General features: G+C 49.4%; 1 protein-coding gene across 1 annotated transcript in view; it reads right to left on the reverse strand.

Moving 5' to 3' along the window:
- The window catches only part of tmem260 (transmembrane protein 260), a 25,188-nt gene extending 14,521 nt beyond the window's left edge, over positions 1 to 10,667 (reverse strand). Inside the window, 5 exon segments of the mRNA XM_067242567.1 lie at positions 4,983 to 5,086; positions 5,088 to 5,135; positions 6,803 to 6,834; positions 9,895 to 10,011; positions 10,524 to 10,667. Of these exon segments, the coding sequence (XP_067098668.1) occupies positions 4,983 to 5,086; positions 5,088 to 5,135; positions 6,803 to 6,834; positions 9,895 to 10,011; positions 10,524 to 10,575 (353 nt within the window). The 5' untranslated portion in view covers positions 10,576 to 10,667.
- Between the last annotated feature and the right edge of the window lie 5,225 nt (positions 10,668 to 15,892).

Here is a 15,892-nt window from a genome sequence, read left to right on the forward strand (position 1 = left end):
CAGTCTCCTCCAGGAGAGATGCCACTCCAGCGTTGCAAAATTAATCACCACAATCCCGCTCAAACAATGCAGCCACTGACATGACTATTTCTCCCAGAATGCCATCTTAATCTCTGCCAACACACAAAAATGACAACAACAAAAAAGGGAGGAAAAAAAAAACAATTTACAAAAATATCTTACGTTGATGCAATTCAGAGAATGCCGTTTATTTATTTTTATTCCTGCGATTTCAACACAGTCATTAGTCAGACGAGCAGATATATAAATGTAGCTGTATAGATTCCATTAACTAATTCCGGCTGAATTGTAATTGCATCCCCCTTCCCGCCTGCTGTCTTATTAAGACTTCCTGTGGTGGGTGAGGGATGTAATATTGACGTCCAAGGCAGACACAATCTAAGGCCACGGGCGAGAGGAATATTAAACTGCTACGCTGTTCCGCTGTCTATCTGGCCCTCCCTCCTCCTATCCCATCCCGTCTCCAGTAATGAGGAAATAACATCTTCATTAAACATCTGTTTAACTGTATTACAGGATGGGTCCTGAGGGAAGCATTGGTCACGCTGAAGACGGGGGTGAGGGAGGGAGAGGGGGGAGGTCTGGTGTCCTGAAACCTGAGGCTGAGGACAAGATTCTACTGTCAAGCCAACACGTACACACAGACACAGAGACACACAGACACACTTACCGGCCGGCTAACGGCAGGGAGGCCCTAACAGGTGTGCTTCAGGGCAACATGGAGGACAGGGGGAGGAGGGGGAGGAGAGGTGAGTTGGAGGAGGAAGAAAGGGGGGGATAGAGGGGGGAAGGAGGGAGGGGGGAGGAAGGGGGGGATAGAGGGGGAAGGGGGGGTAGAGGGGGGGAGGAGGGAGGAAGGGGGGGGGGATAGAGGGGGGGAGGAGGGAGGAAGGGGGGGATAGAGGGGGGGGAGGGAGGAGGGAGGAAGGGGGGGGATAGAGGGGGGGAGGAGGAGGAGGAGGAAGGGGGGGATAGAGGGGGGGAGGAGGGAGGAGGGAGGAAGGGGGGGATAGAGGGGGGGAAGGAGGAGGGAGGAAGGGGGGGATAGAGGGGGGGAAGGAGGAGGGAGGAGGGGGGGATAGAGGGGGGGAAGGAGGAGGGAGGAAGGGGGGGATAGAGGGGGGAAGGAGGAGGGAGGAGGGGGGGATAGAGGGGGGGAAGGAGGAGGGAGGAGGGAGGAAGGGGGGTATAGAGGGGGGGAAGGAGGAGGAGGAAGGGGGGTATAGAGGGGGGGAAGGAGGAGGGAGGGAGGGAGGAAGGGGGGGATAGAGGGGGGGAAGGAGGAGGGAGGAGGGAGGAAGGAAGGGGGGGGAAGGAGGAGGGAGGAAGGAAGGGGGGGGAAGGAGGAGGGAGGGAGGGGGGGATAGAGGGGGGAAGGAGGAGGAGGGAGGGGTGGAACACATTTGGGTCTCCACAGCAGCCGTGTTACATAATCAAGCGATCACACAAAGTGACAAAAGTGCTGATGTTGGGGTTGTTGCTGCTGTTTACGCAGTCAGATCAGGGTCGAGAGAGCTGGCGAGTCAGTTCCCGTTCTCTCAGCGTAATCTGGGGAACAGAGAGAGATTTCTCTCTCTCTCAGGTGGCACAGTTACAGAGGAGCTTTAGCAGATCAACTCTGAGATGACGGAAACACAAAAATACTGAGCTGTCTGGATTATCTCTCCTCCAGGAAAACACATATTCTCAGAATTCCCCTCAGAGATTCATGGTCCAACAACCCGTATTTCAGTAACGTTTTAAATTCAGTCAGTGGTAATTATCAACATTACGGCCCACAGTCCTCAAAGGCTCGTCAAGTCCTGGTGTGAAAACATAAAAAGACGTCCAATTTGGCCATCAACCCATGTGATCATTCCAACAGGGCCGTAACTGACTAATCAAAGGAGAGGCAAAGTGCTACATTTTCAACTTGTGCAATTCACAGTGAAGGGAAAAACGGCCAAGCCTATCAAGTTACATTCCCTCATATTAAACACGGCAATCTGTCCGACTAATTTAAATTGATACATCAAAGGCTTGCAATGTTGGGAATATTCCAGACGAATTTCAAGGTCTTGCAATTTAGTGTTTGGATGAAACTGCCTTCAAGTTTATAATTTATTTTTTTATTCAGAGCGTACCGAGTAATAACTTCACTGCAGTGTATCTAGACAAATACATTTATTGTTCATTTGGGAAGTGTTTTTAAACAGAAAGTTTCCGACAGCCTAAAGACAACAAGGCTCCCCTCTCCCCTGCTGCCCTCACCTCACCCCCCCCCCACCTCCCCCCCAGCTCCCCTCTCCCCTGCTGCCCTCACCTCACCCCCCCCACCTCCCCCCCAGCTCCCCTCTCCCCTGCTGCCCTCACCTCACCCCCACCTCCCCCCCAGCTCCCCTCTCCCCTGCTGCCCTCACCTCACCTCACCTCCCCCCCACCTCCCCTCTCCCCTGCTGCCCTCACCTCCCCTCCACCTCCCCCCTCCCCTCTCCCCTTCTGCCCTCACCTCACCTACCCCCCACCTCCCCCCTTCCCTGCTGCCCTCACCTCACCTACCCCCACCTCCCCCCTCCCCTGCTGCCCTCACCTCCCCCCCACCTCCCCTCTCCCCTCTCCCCTGCTGCCCTCACCTCCCCCCCACCTCCCCCCTCCCCTCTCCCCCTGCTGCCCTCACCTCACCTCCCCCCAGCTCCCCTCTCCCCTGCTGCCCTCACCTCACCTCCCCCCCTCACAAACCTGGATTAGGCCTGGCCTGCCATCTGACTCACAGCCCAGAGTTCACCCTGAACCAAGCCCCAGACAGATAATGACTAAAACCTTTTATGCTTATTTTTCCAAATTGAAACATAGATTACACACTCATCCTTCCAGCTTAGAGGGTGTGACTGTACACTCTGGCTGCAGGCCTGCAGCACTCTGGCTGCAGGCCTGCAGGCCTCCATGCTCGTCAGCTCAGTGGGGGGGCACCTCATCATGACTTTTCACTTTACCATAATCCAAAATTAGATCTAAATCCTTGGAGATTACAAATAGGGCAGCAGTTAACATACACTGTGAACCAAATATCACCAGACGGCTACATATTCTCTCACCTCCCGCCCCCCCCTCCCCTCCCCCCATATGGACATGTCTGGCCAAAAGCAGCAAAACAGGTAAACACAGAAAACTTGTTTACGGCCAAGATCTTCTCCTCTCCTGCTCGTGCCTGAGGGCAGCTGGTGGAGAGCCGCCTCCGAGGAGATGTGAGGAGAGAGGGCAGGGGCCGAGGCTGTCGGACGGGCCGAGGGCCAGTCCTCCTAGAGAGAGAACTTCCTCCCCGGGCCCCTGTCCTCCTCCAGCAGGGGTGACCTGTAGCCTGACCCCCTCCAGCACACCTGCCAGTCCACCACTGCTGGCCAAGCAAACAGAAGTGGGCCCAGCCCACGGGCGTCCCCCAGGGAGCTCTCTCAGGTCCAGTTCTGTTGCCACACGCTCTCCTCCCTGGCCTCAAACAGCTCACCTACCGCTACATATGCCACTATTCATTGCTTGGCACGGTAAATTAAACACGAACTAGGCTACAGTGCATAAACAGCTCAGGCTATTTAAAGCTACGACGACGACGAGGAAAAAAAAAAAAAAAAGAAAAGGATCCTGACAGTGAACTGCCACCAACGCAGCATTTGTGGAGGGAAACGACCAGCGTAAGCAAAACAGGGGGAGGGGAGAGGAGGGGGGGATGTAAAGGTAGTCAAGCCGACCTGGCGAGATAAAAACACACACAAAGGAAGAGGGGGAAAACACGCCTTACACCAGGGGTCAACAGGAACGCCAGAGGAGGAGGGAGGGAAACGTAGGACGACTCAGTGAAACAGTCGTGAGCTGCTGATTGAGTGTGGCTGAGGGAGGGGGGGAGAGGGGGTAGTGGGGATGAGGATGATGGATGGGGGGGGGAGAGGGGGTAGTGGGGCTGTAGTGATCCTCTTCCTCTTCGACCCAGGAGGGTAGAAAGGGGGGCAGAGGGGAGGGGGGTGGGGGATTAGAAATCGTGCCATGTCAGGATTGGGAGCATGCTGGGCAGCAGGGGGGGTCAGGCACTTGGGTGTTTGGGGGGGGTTACTGTGACACACACACACACTTACTGTGACACACACACACACACTTCCTCTCTCACGCCGGGTGGCTGGTGTGTAAACAGCCAAGACATGTTTGTGGTGGAAGAGAGGGTAGCAGTTCTGCTGCTGAATACTGAACAGAGGATCAGACAGGACACTGTCAGTCACCCAAACACATCACCAGACGTTTTCAGCAGGGAGATGCAGAATGGTGGTAGGACAATGTTTAGGGATTAGAAAGACGCCTATTTCCCTGGGTATTCCATTGTTTCAGTCGTTAATTTAGCAATTTGCTGTCAACTTCATCCATCCATAATTAGTTTGAGCGAGTTAGCCTACATAGCTAGGCCACACAACCACAGTAAAACCGGAAACAATAACAGCATGAGAGCCGTGACAGACAGGGAGGACTGCAGAGTCCACTTGGCTGGGGGCCCTACCTGCAGACGGTGTAGTGGCTGGGGGCCCTACCTGCAGACGGTGTTGTGGCTGGGGGCCCTACCTGCAGACGGTGTTGTGGCTGGGGGCCCCTACCTGCAGACGGTGTAGTGGCTGGGGCCCTACCTGCAGACGGTGTTGTGGCTGGGGGCCCTATCTGCAGACGGTGTAGTGGCTGGGGGCCCCTACCTGCAGACGGTGTTGTGGCTGGGGGGCCCTACCTGCAGACGGTGTAGTGGCTAGGGGGCCCCCTACCTGCAGACGGTGTAGTGGCTGGGGGCCCTACCTGTAGACGGTGTTGTGGCTAGGGGGCCCTACCTGCAGACGGTGTAGTGGCTAGGGGGCCCTACCTGCAGACGGTGTTGTGGCTAGGGGGCCCTACCTGCAGACGGTGTAGTGGCTAGGGGGGCCCTACCTGCAGACGGTGTAGTGGCTGGGGGCCCCTACCTGCAGACGGTGTAGCAGAGGGCCCCGCTGGCCCCCGCTCCCATCAGGGCGCTGAGCAGGTTGGCAGCGTGGGCAGGAGACAGGGAGGGTAGCAGGGCCAGGGACCAGGCGGGTCAGCAGGGTGAAGAGAGGGTAGCCTGGCGGGTGGGCCACCTGCACAGGGGAGACGTCAGTGAGTGTGGGGGGAGGACTGAAGAGGATAAAGAACTGAGACAAAGAGCACTCTGGCCTGACTGCTAGCTGACTACTACTGAGTCCCCTTCTCATCCTCCCATCCTCCACCACCACCCCCCTCCCATTCTCCCTCCACCCACTCCTCCTTCAGCTACTTCCCAAGGACAGTGCACCCCCACTGGGGCCTGTGCTGCAGGACGTGGTGCCTCCCAGCCCCGGCCTCCCAGCCCCGGCCTCCCAGCCCCGGCCTCCCAGCCCCGGCCTCCCAGCCCCGGCCTCCAGCCTCGGCCTCCAGCCCCGGCCTCCTGCCACCCAGGGGGATCCCGGCAATCACAGCAATTAGCCGTTAAGTCTCCTCCAGCCTGATAAGGGCTCAGTCATTAAACACATCCTCATTCCCTGGCACTGATAAGGCCGGGCTACCAGGGAGAGGACCAGCTCTTCAAATGGAGTCTGAACCGAGAGGTGAGGGAGGGGGATTACAGCCCACCAATCGTCACAGACGGGGCAGCGGCTCACGCGACCCCTGGGCATGTCTACGCTGCCCTCCACAGGCCCGTGCCCAGCCTGGAGGAGCTGGGAGAGACTGGCTGAGGGTCAGGTTTACTGGGCGGATGGATGGTCAAAGGAGATATGGATAAGAAGGGGGAGGAGGAGCCGAAAAGAGAGAAAGAGTGTGAGAGAAAGAGAGAGAGAGAGAGAGAGAGAGAGAGAGAGAGAGAGAGAGAGAGAGAGAGAGAGAGAGAGAGAGAGAGAGAGAGAGAGAGAGAGAGAGAGAGAGAGAGAGAGAGAGAGAGAGAGAGAGAGAGAAAGAGAGAGAGAGAAAGAGTGTGTGAGAGAGAGAGAGGTAAGATGATAAAACAGTCAGTTTGGAAAACAGATGGTTGGGTCAGCCGAGCAGGGACAGCCCACCTGAACATGAGGCGAACATGAGGTGGGAGGAGAGGAGCTGGGGGGGGGAGGCAGATCAGGAGCTCCGGCACAGCACTGAGGAGGGACAGGGAGACGTCAGGGACATCCGAGAGAGAGACAGAGAGACGGAGAGAGACGGAGAAAGACAGAGGGGGAGAGAGACAGAGGGGGAGAGACACAGAGAGAGAGCCCCAGAGCTTTGGGGATCAGAGGGGAGGGCCAGCAGCATGAGGCCCAGGAGGGCCTGCTATCCCTGGGGAGGCCTGAAAGGAAGACAGGCAGGCCACACGGACTGCGGCACTAACGGCAGGATTACTGGCATAGTGACACCGACACAGCCTCCCTAAAAGGATCACGGCGGCGTAATAAACTTTATTAAATAATAAAACTTATTATAACTGTTAACCCGATTTAGTTCATTCTTCGCGGCTTACACACACACACACACACAAAAAGAGGGGTGGATATAATAAGCCTTATGCCATACATAAGGCAAAGCCTACAAAAGCCATCGCCTTACCATTGACTTTAATTGGATTTGAAAAACGGGTTGCAAATTATAGCATTCTCTACTTCTAACTTAGTAAAATAAGTGTATAGAAAGGAAGGAAGGAAGAAAAAAACCTGTGGTCTGAAAGTAAATTAATCTGCGTTCTGCCCATGCTTAATTAAACTTCCTTAATGCTTATAAGAGTTAATGAGTGAATTGATTAAACAATACGGCTAACACTTACCCCCAGCTCACAAGCAGCGGTGATCAGCTCTCCTGTGGAAGAGAATAGGGGAGGAAATTAATGTAAACCCAATCATTATTATTAAGAGACAAGTCTGCTCCAAAGTTTTCCCAAATCAAATACTTGCACTGGGGTTTTGCATTAATTTGCCTGGATCAAAACCTGCAAATCTTCCCAGTGTGACATTTCCTAAGCGGCACGCTCATTCTCTTCATCTTTTGCTTCTCCCCTGATTCCTCCCTTCACACACACACACACACACACACTCACGGAACCCCCGGTATTACACACAAACCCAATTCCCTCCTCAATGCTCTACTACACACACACACACGGGAACCCCGGTCTACCACAGACACTCTCACACACACACAGGTTGATGTCTCCGTCCTGGTCCCAGCCTCTCTGCTCCCCGAGGTCTCTTCCTTCCGTCTCTCTCCCCCTCTCCCCTGTTCCCCCTCTCTCCCGCTCCCTCTCACTCCCTCTCTCTCTCTCCCTCCCCCTCCATCTCTCCCCCTCTCTCTCTCTCTCTCTCCCTCCCCCTCCCCCTCTTCATCTCTCCCCCTCTCTGTCTTTCCTTCTTCCTCTCTCTCCTGTCTGGCCTGCTCCCTCAGTCTCCACTGGTCCTGGGGGTACACAGAGAAAGCTGTATCAGTAACAGTGAGGAAATGAGGTAAGCTTAAGAACACACAAACTGGCTCCACTGGTTGACTGCCTCTGTGTGGGCCACTCAGTCAACTGAAAACCCCTGAATGCCATTTAAGGACGCCTTAAGTCTTCTGGGCAAAACCCCATTTGTGCCAGAATACATCTTAAGCGTTTCAAATTAGGAAAGATTTTTCACACAGAATGTTTGCATCTCCCACTCATGAAAATTGAAATTTGGTTCAGATTAAATTACACTGATAAATGTTTGGGCTCCACACAGCGCCCTCTGCTGGTGCCAGGTAGCAACGATCTATTTTCATAATAAACCGAGAGGATTTTCATTTTTATCCTATAATTAACGGTTTCTCATTAAATATAGCCAGAGAAATAAATTGCTCTGAATCGCTTTGCGAATAAATGGTTGACTGTTGCTTTGACATAATTGCTTGTTTTGTGTAAAACGCAGAACTTCACAGACAATCTGATTTCTCTATTTTTTTATATGATATTCATTATGGTTTAAATTGATATTAGAAGCCTAGATGTAAAATGTACTCAATCCTGTTTAGAATATATCCTCACATCGTGTGTTTCTGAAATATGAAATATATTTGAAATAAAACATTATAATGCTGTGAACACACTTGTGTAAATAGCACTATTTTAGCACTAGTAACACTTATTTAATGTGAATATTGACTGTATAAATCAGAAATGGTTTTATAGGTTACACATAAACACACAAGTTGTTCAAGCAAATTAGACTTGTTTACTACATCACTTGTTTACTGTATAATCGTGATAAATTGGGTTCTGATGCAACACCGAATAAATGAAAATAAAGAATTGACGGAACATTGCAGTAGCATTTCAAACCCAGTTGGCAGTCAGCCTCATTTCCAGCATTTAACCTTCCTGATACACTGCATTATGGTGCTGGAATTTCTGCAGCATCAGGAGGCCTCCTCTCTTATCAGTTTAATGCACCATGACAGCACAAACTACACAGCTCTAATGTCTCTCAATCTCCGTGTCACCTGGCAGGAGCTGCAGCTTTCTACCTGCCGTCACGAGCATTCATCATCCTTCATTGCCGTCTCGATTTCACTCCAAAAAAAAAATCTACATTACCTCCCCGTACCCCAACTGTGTACTTTTGCCCACAACATAAAAAGAAATCCAAGCTAACACAGGGCCAAAACATCAGTGTCTCAGCGACGCAGAGCGCTCCCATTACTAAACAGGCAAAATATCAAGTCGACGGGGTAGCGGCGCGGGCGCCAAGAGTCTTTGTGATAGCAGAGCGCGGGCACCCACACCAGTCTTCCCATAATCCCCGTCATTTCCACACTCCACATTCCTAGACAACAGCGTTCCCGCGGGGCTGCGCTCCAGCCTCTCAGGGGCGCATCACACCTAAAGAGATTAGGACAGGGAGACGGAGACCGGGAGAATTGGGAAGGGTGTTCAGCTGGCACTATCTGAGCGGGCATCCTTCACCGTCGCTAAACGCTGTGGAGAAGGGGCTGGACGTTTTTTCAAAGGCTCCGGTCGCTTGGCAGCGACACAAGCAGCAGGGCTACTCATGGCTCTTTCTCCTGGGTTCTCCTCTCGCTTTTCATTTTTGCTAAATTCAGTTTCATTCCCCCCACACACACACACACAGCCTGTATGCAGGGGCTGCACTAACCCACTGAGCAGAGTTTTCATGCTCCAAGACCACATTTTCTGTATCAAACCTGTGATCTCTCCTCTTAAACTCTCTAAAACTGCACACACAGTCACTTGAAACTGCAGAAACTGTATGTGGTCAAAAGGTAGAATATGGAATTCCTGTGTCAGGCAATGTATTAAACCCTCATACAACTGTTATCCCACAACCACACTGAAGTGTAAGGTCATGCAGGGTTATCCTAGCTGTTTAGTCTATACATTGTTTCTCAGAGCAGGTTCGGAAACTGAAGCTCTTTTAAGCCAAAAACGTTTATCTGCACTGCAGAAAAAAGGAATCTGATCATGTTTATAAAAGGTGTAGGAGCCATTTGTAAGTGGCATTTCCCCTCCACACATCAAAATCTAGGTTTTATCATCTATGGTTTAGTGAGTGAAGACCCTATTTGTAGGCCAGTAAGTATGTCTGGTTACAATACACATTCATTTTCGCATATTACTGCATTAGTTGATCACTGTAGTGACGTTGTGTAAATAAAAACTTCAGACAATTTAATTCTACAGTTACATCTAAAAGTTAACATACGCCATCGTCAAATGCATGCATAATTCATACCAGTAGTAAACTGCAACTGTATTAAGGAATCTAACTTCCTGCCAACCTCTCACCACTGTAACTACAGTAGAATAGTAGCGCTGCAGCCTGATTGGCTGCCTGGAGGTAAACATCAGGACCACATGTCATGGTTAGCCATGCTAAGCTAGCTACCAACCTGAGTCTCCGCCGGGGACAGCCCTCTGAACGCAGGGCAGGTACAGCGCCGCGACACCGGCAACAGTGGCGCCTGTCAGCATCCATTCGCTTCTCTGGATCGACGACATTGTAGTAGCTTGCTAGAGGGAAACAACTTCATTCATTCATTGCAAATGCTACACACATAGCCAAGCCAACGTTAGCTAAATGATGACAACCCGCGGGAAAAGTAGTAGTATACTTGTTAGCTAGCTAGCTGCCAGCTATAATTTGCAACATGCAACTAAAGTGCTGTTTTTTGCTAGCTAACGTTAGCTTGCTAACATTGGCTGGCTAGCAGTAGCTGCATGATCAGATGGTTAACATTAACCGGCAAGATATTCACATCAGCTAACTAGCTATCTATAACTATGACACAAACCAGGCAGAGCTATCCTTGCTGAAGCCTAGAACATGGTCGGAAAGCAGTCAAATTGTTCGTAAGTCCTTCACAGTGTAGCTGCGTTTCTCTTCATGCTGCAGTAGCAGTGCCTGCTGTTGCTAGTTATATAATGTTTTAGTAAACAGTTACAACTACGTAGCAGTGTTAGCTAACTGACAGATGTTGAATTGATGCGGTTTTCACAAATGCAACATTGACTCACTCACTGTGTTGATTTAGACTAGAGACCCCTGCAACGCGCACACGGACGCGCGTCATTCATACTAGTAATGCAAAGCAAGCAAGCGTCCGCGAAGTTCTGCTGTATTATTCGTGATTTTTAATGTTGCCGTCCATCCGCTGTTTCTTAGTTAAAGAAGACTGGGATACAATATTTTTACTTCCTGGTTTGGTCAAGGGACAGGCTGTGACATTCAACAGGAGCTTTTGGAAATGTGTGTTTAGGCACGAGAGTAGGCTACGTGCTCTCCAAACAATGTCACCCCCTGTTCAACAACAAAAAAATGCATTTCAGGAGACGTAGACAAATACATAGACAACCTAATTACACGTTATTTTTGTAAAAAAAAATATATACGTAGCCATTATGCACTGTATGCACAATATGTCTAATACAATTGGATCATCACTCTTAGGAGTATGCCTTTTTCAACTTTAATCATATTTAATAATTTAGCTACGCAAAACTATTACTTTATTTTTTCCATTCAACAAGTTTTAACCTGGGGGAACAGGGACAAGAGAAAGAAAAGAGAGCTAACTGGACAAACCGCCTGTCTCTAAGGTGCCTCTCGCTATCCGTGTTAGAGGTCTAACCTGCGTTCACACTCAAAGCTGGGAGTCTATTCTCTGAGAATCAGTGGAGGATCCAAAATGCATTACAAGGGTGCCAATACACAGAGGCAGCTTAAGAATGTTGACAAACCAGGTAAACCTTTACTCAAACATCGCTGTTCGCCTTATCGGATTTAGAGCCTTTTGAAAAAAACCTCCACGCTACAGTCACCACAGCCCTCCATAAAGCTGCCAGGGTTTTGAAGTATGACTGAAGCACTTTATTTGTCTCTGGGTCCTAATAGCTGTGTTGATACAGTCAGACTGGAAAAGACTACAATAGCCTACATTCTGTAACGATGGTTTCTCTGAAAACTGTCTTGTCCTTGTAAATTCGGTATGACTTTCAGCTTCTTGTCATTTGTTTTCTGTGTAGTGGAGATCATTTGTTACAGTCCTTACTTCTAAACTGTTATAAATTGTATGGTTCAAATGCCTGCTAATGCATTGGATGCCACAGGGTGTGAATAAAACAAGGTGTACAAGCACCTTTCAGTGTTTCACGTGTGTCCAAATTCACAAGTTGAAGCATTACCCTATTGACATTTACATTTAGTCATTTAGCAGACGCTCTTATCCAGAGCGACTTACAGTAAGTACAGGGTCATTCCCCCAAGGCAAGTAGGGTGAAGTGTCTTTCCCAAGGACACAGCGTCAGTTGGCATGACCGGGAATCGAACTGGCAACCTTCGGATTACTAGCCCGATTCTCTCACCGCTCAGCCACCTGACTCCCACTATTTGAAATTGACCAGTTACTGATAATAATCCCAACCTAACATAAATGAATCTGATCCCTCAGTAAATTGAGCTCTTGGAGAGGTAGAGTGGTGTCAGCACCCAGTGAACTCAGAGATGGTTCTCTAATCCCCACCACCCTTACTGTCTAATCAGTCTTAAACACACACACTCACAGACACCCATCCAACACACACACTCACAGACACCCATCCAACACACACACACCAGCACTCACCCTTGCTTTCGGCTCAGCCATCTCTTCAGTGTGATGTCACTATTAATCCATGCTTGGTTATCCGCTGGGCTGCAGTGCTGGCAGGGGGATATGGTGGTGGAGGGGGGAGGGAGAGTGTGGCAGGGGGATATGGTGGGGGAGAGTAAGAGAAGGTTTGGTGGAGGAGGGTTGGGGAGGAGGGGGGGTTGGGGAAGAAGAGGGGAGGGGGAGGAGGGGGGAGGTGGAGGAGGAGGGGGAAGGTTGGGGGGGGGAGGCGTTCCAACTGCTCAGGCACGCCAGAAAGCCTCCATCTCGTTACCATTACAAATCCCAGTACACACAGTAGCAGGACTCTGTACTCACCACAGATGGAGTTCAGCAAGCACACAAATTCCACATCTCTCTCCAAACAAGAGGTTTAGAGATTTCGTCTAAAGGCGGTCATATCATGATGTACAATGATATATTGTTGTACATATACAGTATGTAAATACTGTGTCAAGTATTGAATGTTATGGAGACTACCTAATCTTGGAACACAGTAACAAACTGATCCACCACGAACGACCTCTGTAAATGTTCCTGGCTGCACCCAAACTCTTAATAAGAGAGCTAGAGACTTGGCTGATATTAACATGCATGACGGCTCTCATCATAGACATGCAGGAGTAGCATGCGTGTGTGGTGTTCCACATCAGCAGCACAGAGAAGTCATCACAGAGTCTCGGGGATTAAGCAGCGTTGCACGCCCCCTGAAAATGCTCGACGTTATATTGACAGCTTGTCCAAAGATAGGAATTACCAACATGGGCGAGGCCCTGGTTCCATATGGTAGCGAGCTATTAGCAAACATTAGTGGTCTGTAATAGCAGTGGTATTAAATTCACTAATGTGTGTGTGTGTGTGTGTAGGGAGAGTTCATGTGTCGCAGCTCAGGGGATTTGTAGTAGGAAGTGATAAAGAAAAGGTTGTAAATGGTGGGGATGGAGGTGATGGTGGTGATGGAGGTGATGGTGGAGGTGATGATGGTGGTGATGGAGGTGATGGTGATGGTGGTGATGGAGGTGATGGTGGAGGTGATGATGGAGGTGATGGTGGAGGTGGTGATGGTGGTAATGGTGGTGATGGTGGAGGTGATGGTGGTGATGGAGGTGATGGTGGTGAGGTCCCTCAGAGCTTGACTGTTCTCTCAGTCTGCCCCCTCCACCGAAGACTCTGTCACAAACCTTATTAACAATGGAATTAGTCTCCTATCAACACCCTGCAGATTTAGCTTGTTGTGACATAGTGGTTATCAGGACACACTACGGGTGCAACACTCCAAGGCAAGCACCACACACCAACTCTCAGACGCGTGGCGACTCATGAAGATGTATTTGATCCAACGTTCCTCTCCGTCTTTGTCAATCACACATATCTGTTTTAATCTCACCGTAAGCATGCCTCAAATGAGGTGTAATCCATTTAAGCCTCTTTGAATCAGGCTTCACACTTACATCCATATTAGAATTGTTCATCCTCCCACCATACAGACGCACACAGCCTGAATCACACTGTCTACATGTGCAGCCGGCGTTCACACACAGCGACCCACTGATTACAAACACAAGCAAGGACAAGGTCTCCTTCTTCACCTTCTGGTAGTGGGTGCTAGCCCAGAATACTGACAGAGGTAGGTGGAGAAATATTACTTCACAAGCCTGTAGCAAGCTTACATTCAAGAGTGTGATAATATCAGAATATTGTAAACACTCCTTAAAGAGGGGTTTGTAGTGTGAATGGATCTCAACACAGCTGGCAGCAAAACCACACTATATTCACATAAAGCTCTCATCCTGTTGTGGATAAACTCAGTGGCCTGTCATGTTTAAGGGAGACATATGCCAGCCGGTCTTGTGCCCCTTGATTACAGGGATGTTAGACCAGAACCAGCAGTCGTGTCTTTGTACTTTGTGGCTCATCAAATTCTCATAAAACTATAGATGAACGGCAAGGATAAAACAAATCATAATCAACATTTTGCACAATAAAACATAATGGGGTTGGGAATGCAGGGGACCACAAAGGGAGCCCTTGTTTCAATTGCCCAGAGCAGTTCACCTAGTTGCGACCAATTAAAATGAGAGGATTCAATTTTGAAAAACACCAGGAACCTAAAGATAAATCTTGTATCTCAGTTTGCAGTGAAGGCCACTCCCTTACGTGGTTTCTATCATGTTTGCGATGCCATTTCTGGAAAACAGCTGGCTACTGACAGAGTTAGCCCAAACTGCTCTCTACTGTAGCACTCTGATCCTAAAACAGAGCGAGGGGAGGGAGGGAGGGAGAGTAAAGGCAGGATGGCGTTATAATGTGATGGGAAATACAGAGCTAACAGGAGGAGGGAGAAAAAGAGGCAGCGTATCACAGCATGGATTCCATGTGGGAGCAATCCACTTACTTAAACTGATAAAGATTTAATTAACACAAGACTCTGCAATTACTCCGTAATTAAAGTAATTTGTCCCCTTGTTTGGATGAGGAGGCTGTTCCCACATCTGTCACTGAGTAGAGAGGGGAGAGGTAAAGGGGGAGGAGGGGGGAGGGGGGAGGGAGGGAGGGGGGTATGGAGCGTAGGATGATAGAGAAACAAGTGATCCAGGAGCGTGTCTAACAAGTTTGACCTTTTTTGTCTGTGCTTTATTAAGTACATTTTTTTTTTTTTTTTTTTATGGGGTTCGTTGTTGTGGACCATCTGCAAGCCTATGGCAGGCCTGTTCTTTACATGTTGTACTGAACTTTTTAAAGCAATAATGATTTAGTCTTATTGAAAGCTACTCCTTTTATAATTCCGAATGATAGGCTTTTTATTGTCTTAGTAAAATGTAACCGTCCATATGACTGAGTTTTTCAGAATTATTTGCAATTCCGTTTTTGAGTTTGCTTTTCCTGCACAGTGGTGCTCAGGTGGTCGGAGAAGAATGGGCTGTAAACTTTCGACCAACCCGTTTGACCCTTTTGTGTAAACGCGGGACACCAGTTATGACAGAAAATGGTGGGGTTAATTAATGAGATGTTTGCCGTGGCAAACAGTGACTAATTGCACAAGACAGATATCGCTAGGAATTAATAACATTTATCCAACGCTTGCCACGATCCCCTACCGGTTCAATTTGCTGGGAGATTAAAACGACTGCCAAGTTTACTAAATTAAAAAGCAGGGAAACAAACGTGCGTCTTGTTGTGTTTGTGCGTGAGGAAATGAGGGCGCGTGTGTTGTTACTTCATTTACGCAAAGGGGGAGAAAACACTATCTCTTATTTACAGACGACAATCTGCATATCATTTGCCTCGGTCGCACGCTGGGTTGAGAGGTAAATATCACAGCCGCCTATTCGCAAGAATAAGGTATCCTATTGATAGCTTGGCGCGCAGCCCCCAGCCACCTGTGGCATTTCGCCTGACAGTTCACCGGGTCTTGGACAGACGAGATGAGGAGACACAAACAGAAATCAGGGTTACACACCATTCTGACACAGCTAGATTGCGTCTCCTGCCAGGATAATAAGGTTTAGCCAGGAATTCAACAAGACAACAACACATTGCACACGATGCCCAGCATACAAGCACCCCATGGTAGGCCGTTCATCAACCATTTACGATCACAGAGAATTAATGATAATTGTGCTCAATCTTGGGTCTCCTTTAGATGTACCACAGTTACATTGTGTTAAAGGTTGGGCAACAAACATTCTAAATACAAATACACACACTCCTCTTGACAATGCTCTCTCACAAACTTTCTTTG

Source organism: Osmerus mordax, chromosome 9 (genome assembly GCF_038355195.1).
Source record: "Osmerus mordax isolate fOsmMor3 chromosome 9, fOsmMor3.pri, whole genome shotgun sequence".
Classification (NCBI taxonomy): domain Eukaryota; kingdom Metazoa; phylum Chordata; class Actinopteri; order Osmeriformes; family Osmeridae; genus Osmerus; species Osmerus mordax.